The sequence below is a fragment of the Chaetodon auriga genome, chromosome 8 (assembly GCF_051107435.1).
Source record: "Chaetodon auriga isolate fChaAug3 chromosome 8, fChaAug3.hap1, whole genome shotgun sequence".
In the NCBI taxonomy this organism is placed as follows: Eukaryota; Metazoa; Chordata; class Actinopteri; order Chaetodontiformes; family Chaetodontidae; genus Chaetodon; species Chaetodon auriga.
Genome location: NC_135081.1, coordinates 1199019 through 1218457, shown reverse-complemented (window position 1 = coordinate 1218457; position 19439 = coordinate 1199019). Strand labels below are relative to the sequence as shown.

Here is a 19439-nt window from a genome sequence, read left to right as displayed (position 1 = left end):
GGTCAGGTGAGTATACTGCCATTCTGACCATAGTAGACCGGTTTAGCAAGATGGCTCACTTTGTGCCCCTGCCTAAGCTCCCATCGGCCAAGGAGACTGCTGAGCTGGTCTTGCAGCACGTGTTCCGGCTCCACGGCCTTCCATCTGACGTGGTCTCAGATCGAGGCCCCCAGTTCACCTCAGCATTCTGGAGGGAGTTCTGTCGTCTCATGGGAGCCTCCACCAGCCTGTCCTCTGGGTTTCATCCTCAATCCAACGGTCAGTCCGAGAGGATGAATCAGGAGTTGGAGACGGCACTCCGCTGCATGGCCTCCAAGCACCCTGCCACCTGGTCCAAGCAACTGCTGTGGGTCGAATACGCCCACAATACCCTCACCAGCTCTGCCACTGGGCTCTCTCCCTTCCAGTGTGCCTACGGCTTTCAGCCTCCCCTGTTCCCAGCCCAGGAGAGGGAGACCGCCTGCCCGTCTGTGGAAGCCTTCATCCGTCGCTGCCGCCGAACCTGGACACAGGCCAGGTCTGCACTCCTTCGGACCGCAGATCGGTATTCGACAGCCGCCAACCGTCGCCGCTCCCAGGCTCCCCCTTACCAGGTGGGCCAGAAGGTGTGGCTGTCGACACGGGACCTTCCGTTGAGGGTGGAGTCAAAGAAGTTGGCTCCCAAGTTCATTGGACCTTTCCCCATCGAGAGGGTCATCAACCCTGTGGCTGTTCGGCTCAAGTTGCCCCGTACCATGCGGATCCATCCCACCTTTCACGTCTCAAGGGTCAAACCCTTCCGGGAGAGTCCTCTGCTGCCTGCCTCTCGGCCACCCCCACCTCCTCGCATCATTGACGGGGCGCCTGCTTACACGGTACACCGCCTGCTGCGCTCCCGTCGTCGTGGAAGAGGCCTGCAGTACCTCGTTGACTGGGAGGGGTACGGTCCGGAGGAGCGGACATGGGTTCCGGCCCGTCAGATCCTGGATGCACGGCTCATTCGGGAGTTCCATCGCCAACACCCTGACCAGCCCTCTAACATCGCCTTGGCACAAGGGCGGCCCACCACCAACCCTCCTGTATCAGGGACATCTGGGTCTGAAGAGGAAGACGGGGAGTCAGCCTCGGAAGAGGACGATTCGCTCTTGGAGGGCGAGGAGGCTGGGACAGAGGCCTCTGAAGAATTTTAGCCCTCCTCCAGGCCCCCTCCACCCACCCGGCTCCACTAGCACTGGTTGGGACGTCAGGGGCCGTCCCTTGAGGGGGGGGTTCTGTCACAATCTCGGTCTCTCACTCCCTCTGCTCCACTCTACCTGCCAGCCACGCCCACCTCATCAGCTCTACTCTGCTCACCTGCCGACACAGCTGCAGCTCATCACAATCAGCTCTGCATTTAAGTCTCTCCAGCACTCTCACCCGTTGCCAGATCGTTCCTCTGCAGCATGCGAGACTTTCCAGCGCTTTCCAAATTGATCACCCGTTGCCGACCTTGCCTGTCCCCGACCTGCTCTCCTCGTCTGCCTCCCGGTAAACTTACCTGCCTTCCGTCCCTGACCTCGTGCTCTGCCTCAGCGTTTCTGGTGTCTGACTGCTCTGCTGGTAACGGTTCATCCGCCTGGCTTCGGCTTTCCTCTTGCCTGCTCCCCCTCGGTACTTCTGCTTCCGTGGACTGCTCATCTGGCTTCGACCCCCCCGCCTGCCTCCGACCACCCCTCTGCTCTCTCCTCCCCGGCACCGCTGTCCGATCAGCTGTTTCTTCAGGCGGCGGAGCTCCCTCCTCGTCATCCGCGGCTGAAGAAGGTTACTCCGCTGCACGCCGGCTCGATCAGCTGTTTCTCCAGGCTGCGGAGCTTCCTCATCATCATCAGCGGCTGAAGAAAGATACTCCGCTGCGCGCCGGCTCGATCAGCTGTTTCTTCGGTGGCGGAGCTTCCTCCTCGTCATCAGCGGCTTTGGTAAGCCACTTCTCGTTCCCTCGCTTGAGCCCCAGAGACATTTTGAGAACGCTCAGCCCGGAGAACGAACTTACTCTGATCCATACCTTGTTTCTGGTGGTATTCAATAAAAGTCATTACCAACTGTGCCCGCTCTCCGTTGTACTGCATTTGGGTCCAAAACACACCCGTAACAGTAATCTACATTAATAGAATATATTAGACACCTAAATATTGCTGCAGATATAGTTGCTGCTGGTGTGTGTCTGGCTTGAAACCATTACAAATTTAAAAAATACAATAATTTTGGTTATTTTTGTTGGAAATGAATGACCCTAACCTTTTGGAGGGAATTTAACATTCATTTAAAGTTTGCAATAGAACAGGCATGTCAAACCTATTCCACAAGGGGCCGTGTGGCTGCAGGTTTTTCCTCCAACCAGTCAAGAGCACGCAGTCTGACCAATCAGCTGTCTGAAGACTGAGATCAGCTAATGAAATGATTCAAGACTGGTGTGCTGCTGCTTGGTTGGAAAGAAAACCTTCAGCCACTCGGCCCTTTGTGGAATAGGTTTGACATGTGCAATAGAATATCAATGGAAAGCTCAATTTTATAGCTACATCCACGGATAAAATAGTTACATAAAATAAGACACAAAATGATTTTACTTAACATTATTTATTCCATTATTTGTAAACAATACAACATCACCTTAGCAACATATCATAGTGCATTTAATTTTGCTATGCTGCCATTCCGTCGAACTGTTTTTTTTTGTGCCATCCAAAAGTTGTGCTGTCTATCTGCTGTCAACTCTCTGCTTTAATCCATGTGAATGCAGCATCACATGCAGGAGTCTTTCTGATTGTTTATAACTGTTGTCATGAAGTGTCAATCAGTCAGTTTTGTCATTGTAATGCAAAGTTGACATTGTGTATGGCTGACAATATGCCTTTGTTATGAAAACTTATTCACCAAGACTTCGTTATTATGATGTGACATTAACCAAGACAACATAACCATAACCTTATCATTACGTCATAAACATACCAGTGCAGGCCAACAATGTCATTAAATGTTATAGGCAGGTTTGATGACAGAGAATACAGTAATGTTACTGAGGTGATTTACTTGTTGCTAAAGTAAGCTAACCGCTAAGTGCTGTCAACTGTACCAGGCTCAGTAGCCCCCAGTGAACATGGCCAGACCCGGAACAAGCACAGCCACTGAGACTGACAGAGGCCAGTTTGATGAGACGAAATACAGTACTGAGGTGATTTACAGGCTACCTGATGGGACAGATGGCTTTACTTACTATCAACTCGGTACTATGATCCCTGTTGTCAAACTGCCCTCTGCCTGTCTCTTAAGTACAACCATGTTCACAGGAGCTAGGAGAGCACAATTTGATTCTGCATGTTTCCTGTAGAAACATGGAGCTACGGAGGGACTTGTCACATTGATCAGCGTAGTCAGTGGTGCTGAATGTGTGTTATGTCCCCCGGCATGTAGCTTGCGGTCCTGTTTGCTGATTCTGTTCAGAGATAGACTCTAATTCTGACTGTAACAATCTGACATGTTGAAACAGCGAAAATGTGCATGGAGAATACTGTTAATGTGACTGCAGCATGATGTCAATACTAATCTGCTGTTTTGTATCTGTCTCTTGTTGTCGTACAGTATTTTGTTTGCAGACATCGTTGGCTTTACCCAGCTGTCCTCATCATGCAGTGCTCAGGAGCTGGTCAAACTGCTTAACGAGCTGTTTGCTCGCTTTGACAAACTGGCTGCAGTGAGTTTTACACTGTCACTGAACAACAGTGATCTCATGACATTTACTTGTTCAGTACAACTTTCATGATGATGTTGATCAGGAAATTGTCAAATATTCTGACTGTTAAATAGACATTTAGAATTAATATCCCTCTTTCATTTGAATTATTATCTCTGCCACGTGTAAGCCTGAAAGGGATCATGCATTTTGTCATGTGTGTCTATGAATGTGTTGCTATATGTATGTATATATGTCAGCAACTAGTACTACTGGACCCATCAACCTAATGTTTTTTCTGCAGATATATGACTGTATGGTCAAGAACCTCTCATGGTTGCAGTGATTCACATTTTTTGAAAAACGTATTTTATTGACTTGTTTTATACCACTTTAGACTGCTGTATGGACCCTTTCACAACATGCTAGGTGATCTGCTACAGGAAAACAAGCCTTACCTACTTTTACAGATCACCTTATGGCCTTTGTCTTGCCTCAAAAAATTATATACAAAGAAAAGTTAGGTCTCATCTTGAACCAGAGCATCTGCAGATAAATTTCATACATGTTATGATCCACTTAAGTCATTCACAAAAAGAGACAAATACGTTCTTGTTTTTGTTTGACACCATCTTGTAAGCCAGGAGAGACAATTGAGTGAGATTCAACTCTTTTTTTTGTTTTTGAGGGGAAAGGGAGGTGTGGAGGGCTTTATTTTCTGTTGGGTGTTACACCAAATGTTCTAAATAAATAACAATGTTATATAATATATATATATATATATATATATATATATATATATATATATATATATACACACACACACACACACACACACACACACACACACACAGTGCTCAGCATTAATGAGTAGACTCCCTTTGAAAAGTAAGGTTTTAACCAATATCTCATTGAACACAAGAACAATTTCCAAAATGTTGACAAAACCAAGTTTTATAGAACATTTGTTCAAACTCATAACATGAAAGAAGGTTAATAGTATAATTTAGATCACAAAATCTTCAGTTTTACTCAAATTAGTTGATGCATAAATGAATACACCCCACAACAAAAACTACTACATCTAGTATGTTGTATGACCTCCATGATTTTTAAGGACTGCACCAAGTCTTCTAGGCATGGAATGAACAAGTTGGTGACATATTGCAACATCTGTCTTTTTCCATTCTTCAAGAACGACCTCTTTTAGAGCCTGGATGCTGGATGGAGAGTGATGCTCAACTTGTCTCTTCGGAATTTCCCATAGGTATTCAATTGGGTTCAGATCAGGAGACATACAGTGCTCAGCATAAATGAGTACACCCCAACAGATTTGTCAGAAAGCCTTTAGTTTCCTTTCAGAGAAAAAAGCGCTTTCTGATGAGAAGTGTTGAAGAAAATTGACATGCAAGTTCACTGCAGTTACCTAAAGAAGTAGAATGACAAACTGGGGTGACTGTTTCCCATGACGCAGAACACTGCAGAGGAATGGCATGCATGGGTGTTGTCCATGAAGGAAGCCTCTTCTAAAGCCCATGCACAAAAAGCCCGCCTAGAATTTGCCAGGACTCATGCTGAAAAAGATGAAGAATACTGGGACTCTATACTCTGGAGTGATGATACCAAGATAAATGTTTTTGGAACTGATGGCTTCAAAACTGTATGGCGTCGCAAAGGTGAGGAGTACAAAGAAAAATCCATGGTGCCTACAGTGAAACTTGGTGGTGGCAGTGTCCTTATGTGGTGCTGCTGGTGTCGGGGAGCTGCATTTCATTGATGGTGTCATGAATTCACTGATGTACTGCTCTATATTGAAAGAGAAGATGCTACCATCACTCCATGCACTTGGTCGTTGTGCACTTTTCCAACATGACAATGATCCAAAACACACATCTAAGGCCACTGTTCCATCTCTGAAGAAGAACAGGGTGAAAGTGATTCAGTGGCCATGTCTCCTGATCTGAACCCAATTAAACACCTATGGGGAATTCTGAAGAGACAAGTTGAGCATCACTCTCCATCCAGCATCCAGGCTCTAAAAGAGGTCGTTCTTGAAGAATGGAAAAAGATAGATGTTGCAATATGTCACCAACTTGTTCATTCCATGCCTAGAAGACTTGGTGCAGTCCTTAAAAATCATGGAGGTCATACAAAATACTAGATGTAGTAGTTTTTGTTGTGGGGTGTATTCATTTTTGCATCAACTAATTTGAGTAAAACTGAAGATTTTGCGATCTAAGTTATATTATTAACCTTCTTTCATGTTATGAGTTGAGTTATGAACAAATGTTCTATAAAACTTGGTCTTGTCAAAATTTTGGAAATTGTTCTTGTGTTCAATGAGATATTGATTAAAATCTTACTTTTCAAAGGGGGTGTACCCCATTTATGCTGAGCACTGTATATAGAAAATTGAGAAGTTTGGACTAATTTCTTTAAATTTGTGTGGCCATCTTGTTTGTGTTGCGGACTGAGTTTTGATTATGACAAGTGGCTTTGGGTTTTTGTTTTAATGGCTACTGTATGAATGAACAGACTGCCATGTGACCATCTTATTTCAACTTTTTGTGCTGATGCTTGATGTCAGAATAACTTCAATTATTATATGAATAATTTAAAACACTGACTTCTTTGTTTCTATTCATCAACTAACATAGGTTATTTATCAAGTTTGGAAAGTGAACAAGCCTAATGGCTGCAAGAGATACACCAGTTGTTAGTGATTATGCCTTCTTTTCCCTTACCTGGAAAGTTCCAGTAGATGAGTTCCTTCACAGAAGTGCATAAGAATAGGTGTAAATGGCAAGTTTATTTCAAAAGTTTAAAATTTATATATACATGTAGTTGCCTACATGCAGCTGGACAGTGTCTTTTACAGAAAGATAGAAACCTAATACAGGTTTTTACAATTGCTGATTTTACAAGAGCTACAAGAGGCATAGCAAAATCACACATCCCGTTGAACAAATGCACAGCGGCACTAATTAGGCTACAGTTTCTGTATATATGCAAGCAGTAAATGGCTGGATTAAACTTTTTGTATTTTGACTCAGTGGGACGCTTAAGAGGACAGGGGAGGGGGCACGGGTGGAGATGCACCATGCAAGGTCCCCAGTGCCCTCGGCCTTGAACCCATTTTCCTAGTACAGCTGGTAGTGCAAACCATAATGCTTTTCATGCATTGCCCGCAGCCCCTGTGGGGCATGAATCTTAATGATAACAACAAGAACAACAAGAACAACAACAATAAATATAGCTGTAAGCAGTGATTTGCAAGTTCACTCAGTTAACCAAATTAACTTGAACCAATCAATATTGCATTTCAGATTTTGCTTAATACTTGCCCCATGAGCATGTAGACTTAAATTGGTGAAAGTTTGAAGTATGCATTTTTGAAATCTGTAGTGCCCCCTATTGATCAGGCTCAAATGGTTTGGAACTTTTACCAAACATGGCTTAAAAATATGTTCAAAGATTTATGATGACTAGACAAATCATTAATGAGTTATGGCCATTTTCCTGCAAAGCCCTGCCCATTGATGCTGGCCATGTTTTTAGACTGATCTCTGTCATTTATGACAGACAGGTATCTTAATTACAGCCACGAGCATCCACAAGTGGGTTTCAGGCTTCACAAAAGTGAGCAAAGTCACTTCAGCTAGTTTCATTTTGTCTAAACAAGGAGGGAGATCAATCACACATGCCATCATTACAAAATCTGCAACATTTCAGTAGTTGCACTCAAAGTTCTGCCATTCATCCCCCCTTCATTGCATTTGAAAGGAACTCAGTGGGAATGTTCAAGAGATAGCACAGAATTTCTCCTGGGAGTTCAGTCAGTATTTCTCAAAGACATCTTGAGTTATGAGGATATATGTGACAAGGCTGACTTGCACCAATCAATATGGTACTTCAGATTTTGGTAAATAATTGCCCCCAGAGTATGTATCCTTAAATTGGTAAAATTATGAATTCTCAATTCTTAGTAATTACCAGTAATAACAATAATAATATTTTTTCTGAATTTCTACTACATTTATTTGAAACAAGCTATATTTATGTGTGTTTATATTTATGTGTGTTTATATGTGTTTTTTATGTGTTTACTTATATGGTGATTTGTTTTGCATTCGTGTGCATTGAAAAGTATTTATGTGCAGAGACTTTTACTATGTATATGAATACCAAAATATATTTAGAAGTCTTAATGTGTGCATTCATTGATTTTGAGATTGATTTCACTCCATAGTTCCTTGGTCCATCTCTTTAATGAAACTTTATCAACCCCATCAGAAATATCACCAGCTGAGGATCAAGATCCTTGGAGACTGTTACTACTGTATCTGTGGACTGCCAGACTACAGGGAGGACCACGCTGCCTGCTCCATCATGATGGGCCTGGCCATGGTGGAGGCCATTTCGTAAGTACAGTGATGAGTGGGTCAGGAGCTTAACGGAGCAGCCTTAGGTAACTCTTGATGATGCTGGACTGTTCAGTCAGATCAGTTGGTGTCAGCTGCATTTGATGTGATGCTATTGAACACTGGTTGACAATGAGAGATCATTAAGCTCAAATCCATTCTGGTGCAACTTTTTGGTCAGACTGCAGGCAAGCATGCCTGGATTTACTTTAGTTTTGGAGTCCCTTAAATGAGATATATCAGAGACAGTGTATTAGTGGTTCATGATAGTGAGGGTTTTGAAACAGGAAAGAGACAGATTGAAGATTCTAAGAAAAGCAGAGGCTAGCTGTTGTTCGTGCTGCTTTTTATTTAATGCAATTGCTTTGTAAACTAACCACAGGTACGTCCGAGAGAAAACTCAGACAGATGTTGACATGCGGGTTGGAGTTCATAGTGGCACAGTCCTTGGGGGAGTGCTCGGTCAGAAGCGCTGGCAGTATGATGTCTGGTCCACAGACGTCACTGTGGCCAACAAAATGGAGGCTGGAGGGATACCAGGGTAAGAGCAGACATCAAGTCCATACACTACCTTTCTTTTGGTCAAGTTTTTAAAATGAAGTTACTTCTATCAGTTGTTATAATGTTTATGTCATTCTTTCTTTGCTTTCATTTTGTTTAAATTATAAAAAACATGCAATTTTAGACAAGATATACAGTTAAAGCATAAAATCTGGCCACATCAGCTGTAAACATCACAAACGTGTTATCAACCAGTTGTCTGTCTATACATACAGCAGACACAGAGCAACATTGGTATTCATTTAGAGGGGTGTCTTGTGTCCACCCAACGAATCTAGCACCAGTATTTACTCACTCATTCACAGTGTTTACCAGCTAGTCCGTAAGTGTGTCTCTGCTGTTTGCTGCTGAGCAGTTAGTGTACTATGGGTTTATCGGAGCTTTTTCACTGAAAACAACTGCCAGCTGCGATGAACGGTGTTTGTGGACCATAAAACCAATACATTTAAAGGTGAAAGAGGTGAAAGGCTCTGTAGATCTGAGGTGAACTTAATATGAAAAATTGTGCATTTAGTGCAGCATTAAAGAAAAAACCAATCCAAAACAAAATAACACATTTGATCATGGATGTTCATTGTACACCAGTTTGACAAAAAGAAAAAATCTTAATTCAGCATTTGTTTACCAGCCTTTTCCAGAGTTTTTCAACCACATTTACTGCCACAACCAAAAATTTCCACTCTGCTTTGTTCTTATGTCTAAAACATTAGCATTACTCTACTTTGCAGTGGTCATTAAGCAAAATATAGTCTACTGTTGCAATTTATCGCTGAGTATTATTAGAAATTCATCAACATGAATTTGATGATTTGAATACAGCAACAATATACCATATTTTCAAATGATTATGAAATGATGATGTTATAAAGACTATTCGCCTCTCAATACAGTTGAAAGTAACACTTCAGTGGTAGTTGGTAGATCAATGACCTGTCTTATCCTTGACCCCTCTCTGTGTGTGAAACAGTCGTGTCCACATCTCACAGAGCACCATGGAGTGTCTTCATGGTGAGTTTGATGTGGAGCCGGGGAACGGAGGTGACCGCTGTGACTACCTGAGGGAAAGGGGCATTGAGACCTACCTGGTCGTTGTTCCTAAAGGACCTGTGGGAAAGAATGGCATCAATGGTGTCGTACGTCAAGTGTGCCACACACCCACATTGCAAAATATTGAGATATTCAAATGTTGGTCTCACATTTAGCCAGCATTCAGAGTACATGGATATGTTCAGAAATGGAAGAAATAAAGCCTTTTTCACAGTAATCACTCAGTACTTTGCTTGTTTCATATTAGAAGCTATCTGTAACCTCTTCCAATGGAAACTCCCCACTGTTGATCAACACCACTGAGTGTAACGGCAGCGTTAATACAGCCTGCACCACACCAGAAGAACCAGAAGAATTGGATACAAGGGTAACCAAGAAATCATTGTTTAGACTTGTTCAGAAACATCTTTGTTATCTTTGGGCCTGGTCACAACAGCATTTACATGAGTGAAATTTCAGACCAAAAAAAAAAACATAAAGTAAATCTTTGTGGATTTTTGCATGGAGTTCTACGTTGGTGAAGTATGACACATGAATCTGCTCTGTTGACCTATTACAAACCGTTTTGGCAAGTGCTAGAATGTTCCTGTATAGCTAGCATGTTACCAGCTACAGTAGCTCACCAACTAATAGATACTTCACTTAGTTTTCACCATCATGTATTTCATGAGGACACGCAATTTTTTTTTTTCACTATATAGTCTCTCAAGCCACTTCAGTCATAGTAGAGCTAAAAATGCAAACTGACATTACAATTTCTGAGCACATTAATTACAACATATTAGACTGAGACAATTTTTCTTTGTGGGACTACAGGTGGTGAATCCATCTTTCCCTAACCCTCGCAGAAGGCTGCGACTGCGGGATTTGGCTGAAAGAGTGATTGATGCTCAGGAGAATGAACAGGAGCTCAACAAACTACTCAATGAGGCCCTGCTGGAGAGGGAGACAGTACAAGCGTAAGTGAACACCTGCACTGTTTGAACCATAAAGCACCACTTCTTTCTCGATGCAAAACACCTAATGATGCCACTTACCTCACTATTAGCAAGCACAAAGCCTGCTTGCTGAGCAAATTTTATTCTTGTCATGGGAGATTTCAACTTGTGCAGTCTCTCACATGAACTGTTGAGCTACAAACAACTGGTTATGTGCACCGCATGTGACAGTAAAATACATAAAAAACATATACCAATCCAATCCACATGGGCCCCTTGGACACTCAGATCACTGCATAATACAGATGGTCCCGAAATACAGACAGCAGCCAAGGAGGGCTAAACCATCATTCTTCAGGACTGCATGGAGTGCAATGACTGGAAATCTCCAAGAGGCCCTGAGAACAATGCTGATGCTGTATGGTCATATATCGACTTCTGTGAGCAGGTCTGCCTCCCAACCAAAACCATTATAAGGGACAATAATGACAAGCCCTGGTTCTCCAAACAGCTCAGAGAACGGCACAGGCACACAGGCAGGCACAGGCAACTATGAGAGGTGACGCGGATACATTCAGGCTGTATAGTAAAAACCTCAAGAAAATCATCAATTCTGCCAGAGAGGAATGCAAAGCCAGGTTGGAGTGTGATTTACACACCAACGACCCTCCAGCCATTTGGAACACACCCAGGACAAACACAAATTACAATAAGAAAAGTCCTGCTATGACCCAAACCCCTAAACTAGATGATGAACTCAACTCTTTTGACATGTTTGAAAGGTTGCCCACCACACACCCTGATGTCGCACAGTACCACAATAGCCAGTGACCTGAATTGGGAGACGCATTCATCTCATGTCATCTAGAGTCTCACCAGGTTGCTCACAGGACAGGATCAGATGCCTACGAGTCTTTGGTATGATATTAGGGCGACAAAGGACCTGTAGAATATTGGCAGTCCCATCACACTCACGCTCGCTGCCTCTTCAGAATGAGTCCATATGGCTGCGGGTTCAGCTGTATCACCCATCGTGCATCGTAGCCAATCCCAGCAAATGCACGCTCCCATATGCACTTAAACACAGACACACACACACACACGCACACACAGTTTGAGACAGTACATCCTCCTACTATGGACCGTGCAATATGTGCAGTATTTGCCAGGACTGTGTAATATGTTCAAATGTAGTATAATGCAGCATATTTGTTGTATTATTCCTTACATGTATAGAAATGCCAGCATACTGTGTATGTAGCTGAATGTAGCATATTTTCTAAATCTCCACTATATATAATTCTTGTTTTTAACTTTTAACTATATATTTTTTTTTTTTACTTTCTTCACGTTTTCATTCACTGCACTATGTCACCAAGTTAAATCCCTGTGCACATTGTACATTTGGCAGTTAAAGCAAATCTGATTATGGTTGTCTGAGGACCTGGCATTGACACTGACACACACACACTCCTTGTTTTCAGTTATGACACAATGACATACACTCATTACACAAAGGAATGAGACTATGGTGGAAATAGTCGATAACATACTGTATATTTCACACAATATTTTTGAAAATTTAACCCTCCACCTAATTACTTCCTCAGCAACCTTTCCGTTCCTCAGTCTTTTACGTAATTTAAGAGTTACATATTTTGGATCAGATAATCCTTATATCAGGTGACACGGTGGCGCAGTAGGTAGTGCACGTGCCTCACAGCAAGAAGGTCACCGGTTTGATCCCCGGGTCGGGCAGGGCCTTTCTGTGTGAAGTTTGCATGTTCTTGCGTGGGTTCTCTCCGGGCACTCCGGCTTCCTCCAACAGACCAAGAACATGCTCATTAGGTTGATTGGTGACTCTAAATTGTCCTTATGGTTGTTTGTCTGTATATGTTGCCCTGCAATCAACTGGCGACCGGTTCAGGGTGTACCCCGCCTCTCGCCCGTTGACAGCTGGGATAGGCTCCAGCCCCCCCCGCAACCCCGAAAGGGATAGTCGGGTATAGAAGATGAATGAATGAATGAATAATCCTTATATCCAGAATTTGTCAGTGCTGTACATACCGCAAGCTTTACTTTTGTTTGTTCTGGAAAAGCAGCACCATCTCTCTCTTGTGAACCTCAAATTAAGAGAGCTGGTTTTTGCTGGAAATTTTTTAGTGTTTGCGAGACTAAATCAATGTATGCTTATTATGGTAAATCACTTTGTGAAAGACAAAGTTTTTTCTCAAAACTGTAACAGTGTGTGTCTTGTTGCTTAAAAAAATATTACAATATCTGATAAACTGTAGATAATGTAATACTGATGTTTTACATCTGATGTGTGTGCTGATTTTCTCTCGTCTATTCAGTCTGAAGGGGAAACACACCAACAGACTATCTCTGAGGTTTGTGGATCCAGAGCTTGAGACCCGTTACTCAGTGGAGAAGGAGAAACAGAGCGGAGCGGCCTTCTGTTGCTCCTGTGTGGTCCTGCTCTTCACTACAGCTATGGAGGCACTCATAGACCCCTGGTCAGTTCAGACGTGCCAGTGTGCAATCAACTCACACTTTTTTATTCACACTGTGGCCTTTTTGATTTATGTCCCTCTCTTGCTTGAGAGACCTACACAAACAGTAGAAGAAAAGATTACAGTATTCATATAATCATTTACTCTGTACTGTGAGGGATCAGCACAGTTCACACAGTTCACTCATTGTAACATTGCTCTCTGGACGAATGAATCTGGACTTGTTGACTGCTGCCAGTGCTGTATATTTCTCTTAAGGTTTTTTTGTGTGTCCATGTGTTGTGGAGCAGGCTGATTGCAAACTACATCACCTGTGCAGTGGGAGAAGTCCTGCTGCTCATCCTGACAATCTGTTCTCTGGCTGCCATCTTCCCTAGAGTGAGTTGCAACACCTTTACACTAAAATGTTTTGTCATGTCTTCACTACCATGCTCTCAATAACCGATGGGACCAGGTACCAGGTCGCAGCACCTTCTCCAGATATGGCAACAGCCAACAACTGTGTCAGGTCAATCTGACCAAAGCCCAAAATCAGCAGAATGTGCATCCATTTTGCTGCTGAGTTTCCTTCTAGAGGGCCGGGAAACATGATTGTGAAGTCTTGTCATTACAGTCAGTTTATCAAGTTTGGTACCATTGTGCCTGTACAGCAACCAAACCAAAACCTGTGCTCACAGACCATATCTGGAAACCTGTACTATGGCTGGGTTGATATCAATCTCTTCATCCCATTTTTTGCGTTCATGTTCAACAATTGTATTTCAAATGCGTATATATTTGTTTAATGGTACACAAAAGTCACAGTTTGGTACAGTTGCTTATTGGTCAAAACTCTTTCAGTTCCAGTAAAGGCACTCATATACTGGCATATTGTGAAAAAAATATGAAAAAATAAGAAGTAGGAAAAAATAAATGACAAAAATAAATAACAATGTCAGTTATGCGCTATCATAAGACTCTGACTAGTTGATAATTCCTGAACAAATGCAGCTTGTGCTCATTTATACAGATCAGGCACAAAAGACAAGGCACATTGTAGCGGAGCTCTAACACTTTGACCATATGCTTTAGTCCTGTATTCTCTACAACCTAGTATGGTAACGATAAACACTCCTAGCATTAGTTATTGCTTTAGCTCAGTCAGCTGAGGCTGCTTGAACACTGTGGGGCAAGGAACTTGCCTTCCAGTCTGTTCTTGACTTGTTCTGGTAATTTAACACATTCAGGTGATGGCGTTGTAAATGACAAGTTTGAAGTGTTTCCACAGACATACCTTACTTCAGGTCTCTCATTTGTGTTTGCCATTCGAAAGGCAGCAACACTACATGATCTTGGCTAACTGGGCTAAGCCAACTGCTGTTACACAGCTGTTAGACATCAACTGGTGCACTGCAAAGACTTTTCTGTTCTGAGTTTCTAGAATTTCTGTTCTGTGCTTGTGAGTAGTTGACAGGCTATTTTGACATTAATTGTTTGGGCCACAGGGCACATGGAACCAAGGAAGTCACATACCAACCCAAACATCCTGGACTGAAGGGTTTAGGAAGAATACACATACAGTTACACCCCTAGTGTTTATATTGTTGACATTTAATCACAGGGCATTTATTGTGATAAAGGGTTGCATAGTGGTGTACAGCATGTGTACTTGTGTGTATGTGTGTGTGTTTGGCATGGAGCAATAATTTTGATTCCACTTCGTCATGGAAATTCAGATTTATTGATAACCAGCTGGCAGGCCAGTATTGACTTCTGCTGCCACGGGCGGCTCTCAGACTAAGTCAGTCAGCAACATGCACACAGTTAGTCAGTCACATGGACTGAGAAAATACAGAGTAGGTGAAAATAATGCTCAGGGCTCTTCAGTACTAATCAATATCACATGAAATATCACTATGCAAAAAGCCTACAGTACCATTACCATGAACACATCACAGTCCATTAACAGAGGCACATGTGTATGAATGTGATCATCCTCACTATATAAGGTTATCAGCCACAGAGCTTTGAAATGAATGATGAAAATAAAATTTGTTTTAATTTTTCTGAATCCTATGTTTTGTGATTTAGCCATATTTTGTCATCAGAAAGAGTGTCTAATCATATGGTGGATGAATAAAACTTCAACAATTCAATAGCAATATTCAAAATTGAATGAATATTAATGAATTTGATGTAACAACATTATATTTTATCAAATAGATCTTCTGCAGGACAGCCTTGATAAGCAGCTCCAATACACCGGGTAAGTGGGTCTGATGGAAGCTATTCACACGTTCAGGCGTTCGTAACAGAATATCTGACACCATATATACAGCCATCAAGTCTTCCACAAACTTGTGTCTTGCATCTGTTGATGAGAGTTTGTTAAAGTGTTGAGGTCCTTCAAACGCACTGCCTCTCTCTCTCTTCTGTCTGTATTTTCTGCATCACGGAAATCAATAACATAATGGCTGCATTCCTGAATCCATTTAGTTTTCCCATTCTGGTCTGGTGTAAGGGTACAGAGGCATCCAAATACTGTGGAGGCATCGTTCATGTTATTAGTGCTGCCTGTGCTTTCCATGCAAAGTTACGTCAAAATGTCTGCTGGAAAGAAGGCCTATATGTGCCATACACACTGAACAACCACAGGGAAGGCCGATCAAAAAGTAAATTAGTAAATAACCAAATAAAACTGCATCTTTTTAGTAAATAACCAAGTAAAACTGCATCTTTCTTTGTATGTATGCAAATACTGCGTGGTGAATACCAAGGTTTTTTGCTTCGGTATTGCTACCGTTTGTACTATTTGCATGCGAGTGACATATGTTGTGGCCAATGTGTATGTAAATACTGCCCCCTCAAGACTGTGCTGGTATGTTGTATGGTGGTTCTAATTTGTAGCAGAGCAGTGTTGCATTTGCTGTGGTTTGTGTCTATGTGTGGGAGACAACAGCAGCCAACATCACTAAAATTGAAATTACAAATTTTTCATTAAAAAAACAAGCACAATAAAAAGTGATTTTGGTGACACTCATGACGTTGATGGTATTCACTTCTGGGCACAAATGGGCGAAATCATAAATCGCAGCATGTAAGGTTTGACATATTAAATAGCAGCTGAGACTGTTTTTGCATTATGCTGTTTATTTGTCTTTTTTTGACGACATGTGTGTCTGTCACAGTAGAAGTAATATAAACAATGTTAATGTGGTTAAGGAATTGGTGGACTGTTAAACTTTTGACGGGTAATTTGAAGGATTTTAATTGTACCATACGTCCTAATTACAACAGTAATTACACTTAGTGAGAATGTGTATAATGTCTGATCAGATTTTGACACTATGCAAAAACATGCTTTATTGGATTTGAAGATGAATGTTAATGAGCTTAAATAATATGCAACATGCTGAAAGGTTTTTGTTTTTTGTTTTGTTTAACCATTACTGAGCACACATTTATGGCTGTCTTAAACAACAGAAACTGAACAGTTGTAAATTGACAAATTATAGAGCTATTCACAGTAAACAGTCAGTCAGCAAAGAGAATAGTGGACAGTAGTTCTCTTTTGTACAGTATAAGTATATGTTTAATGAGTTGCTTTGTATTTTTACTTACAAAAATTTTTACACCCGTACTTTTAATTTGGTAGAATATTGGCAAAGTAACAGTACTTGTACTTGAGTTGGAAATTCTCCTAGTCTTTCCACCACTGTCTACACTAATATATTAAACTATCAATTTGTCAAACCCATCTGTGCCAGATCTTTGTCGGACATAAAAAAAAATTTGGACTGTATTTTCTCTGAGATATTAAGTGGAACTATACATTCATATTCATAGGGTAGGTAGGTAACCCACAGAGAAGGAAAAAAGCAACTTGACACCTGAGATTGAATGGGTACATTAAATAGTAGGTTTAAATGTTAACGTCACTGTATTGATAGGTTCAAATGTCAGAATCAGAGCCAGAAATTCTTAATTGATTCCCAAGGGGAACTTGGGTCAAATTACATTTGCTTCATTATGTAACAGTATAGACAAATTCTAACATATATAGGAAATAGAGATTAAGAAAAATAAGGGTATGTAAAAAATATTTGCTGACTGAATATTTACTACAACATATAACAACATTTTATATAGAAAATAGAAAAACAATGTGTGCATCAAGTTACACTATATACAGTGTAAATAATGACTGAGTAATATTGGAAATGTACAGTATGAATGCCAGAATCTAGATTCTGGATTTATGGAGTCAGTGGCAGAAATTGTGGATTGTTCATCACAGCATGCTATTAACCAGCTTTAGCATGTGGTTACCGAGCCAGTAGCTGAATAGTGGACTGCTAGCCATGGCATGCTATTTACCAGCCTCAGCATGCAAAGTTAGGAGCCAAGCCAGTACCTGATCAAGTGGGTTGCTAGCTTTGGGCTGATAGGTACTGGCTTTGGAAAGCTAATGACCAGCCAAGTCAGTAGCTGATCCAATGGATTGCCAGCCTTGGGGTGTTAGCTCACCAGCTATTCTACACAATGTACCATCACAGTTTGGAGACAGTGGTAATCACTCTAGACACTGAAAAGGCCATTGACCATATCAAATGAAAATACGTGCTGTCTACTTTAAGGCATTTCAGTTTTTTTAATGAGTTTATTAATTGGATTGATATTACCTATGCCCAACCTTGAACTATTAGCAGCAGACTTCCTGCTCTCCTACAGATTAAATGCATCTCTTGCTTGCTGTCTGCTTTGTTAACATTCTTTTGCTGATATTCTTGTTTTTTTCTGACAAATGTTTCGGAAAAGTGGATCCTGAATGAAAGAAACAGAACCCTATATTTTAATCACTTCTATTATTTCTCACTAATGTGCAAGCGTGACCTCCAAACAACACAAGCCTTTTTGCTTTTTTGCCGTGTCTATGACTGGAAACCTAGGACCAGAACAGAGACAAGATGGAAAAATCTGTGAGCTGTGTAGAAAGTGACTGACGGATAGAATTGCACAACTTGAAAGGAGGATTGCATCAACGCTGCATCAGATATGTGAGAGTGGGCATTCACTGCTGAGACTTTTACACACAGACTTTTATAAACGGGATTACTTCAGCTGTTGAGCATTCTGGCATAGATTTGGCGGACATGCTGCCCTCAACATGTCCTAACACCACTGGATCAGATGTTGAGGCTTGCAAACTAGCTTTCCCTAATGACACTTCATACTGGCACAACACCGGCGCTAGGCCGAAAACTCCACCTCCCAGTTGTCCACTGCAATGGCAAATCTAACAGAGATCAAATAAGAGGGAACCAGTGTTTGCTTAACCACCCGAATTCTCTGTGCAAAACAGGTATGACCCACTGACCCACTAACAAAAGATATGATAATACTAACAATGTTGAAGCCAGGAAAACTAATCACACCACCTGCATTAAGGCTAGCCAAAAACCAAGAAATGGCCCCAAGACCACTGCTAGGCCAAGGACCAGGAGAAATATTGCTAATTCCCCATCTGATAAGATGAGGGCCAGATTAGCAAGACATTATTTTGATTGGGGACACTATAACCAAGTATGTAAGAATGGCAAAGACTAAAAATCTAATGATGAATGATGAATCTGTAAGGGAGCTAAGAGAGCTGTTGCCAGTTATACTCTCTACACATCTAAATGAATGGAAGATTATTGATCACATTGAATCTTTGACACTATGCGAAGGACAGCTGGCTCTGTGGTCCTGAAAAAGAGTTTCAGCTGCTACTGGAGAAACTGAGCAACTGTCAGTCACAACATGTATTCTTACCAGACCCCATTCCAACCTTGGGGAAAGGAATAGAATCTTTTAGCAGTCTCCTTGCCATGATCTTTTGTAACTGCAAAGACCACTTTAAGCCTGATGGGTACACCCGAACATTACCGCACCCATCTTGCCCCTCTTCATCACATTCTTAGTTTAAGCTCCCACACTGAAGCTCAGTCAAATTGGTAAACTGTTAACAGTAACCACAGCCAGCATCACTCAGGTGTCTATCAGAAATGAGACAGAAACCACACCACTTCCTTAAAAATACTGGTGATCTTAAACAGCTGGTGGCATGGTCAAATACATCACAATCACAGACCATCTGGCACCTGTCTCAGTAATCTTAAATTTGTCAGTGTTCAGCCACAGCTTGTCTGCTCTCCTCCCTGAATCTTTACTGCTGAAATGAGCTCTTTTGCAGAAAGAATTTGTATTTTATGTTTTTTGTTGGGATCTGGCTTAACAGCACTACTGGTGTGGC

The 19439-nt window shown here is 41.7% G+C and overlaps 1 protein-coding gene across 2 annotated transcripts in view; it reads left to right on the top strand.

Moving 5' to 3' along the window:
• Positions 1–19439, top strand: part of adcy3a (adenylate cyclase 3a) — a 72242-nt gene that overhangs the window by 21864 nt on the left and 30939 nt on the right. The window contains exons 5-12 of one of the 2 annotated variants that reach the window (XM_076736190.1): positions 3595–3706; positions 7979–8106; positions 8489–8647; positions 9635–9800; positions 9962–10081; positions 10531–10673; positions 13007–13168; positions 13456–13543. In XM_076736190.1, the coding sequence (XP_076592305.1) occupies positions 3595–3706; positions 7979–8106; positions 8489–8647; positions 9635–9800; positions 9962–10081; positions 10531–10673; positions 13007–13168; positions 13456–13543 (1078 nt within the window). Of the gene's footprint in view, positions 1–3594; positions 3707–7978; positions 8107–8488; positions 8648–9634; positions 9810–9961; positions 10082–10530; positions 10674–13006; positions 13169–13455; positions 13544–19439 lie in introns of both variants that reach the window. The other variant, XM_076736189.1, reaches the window with a different exon arrangement.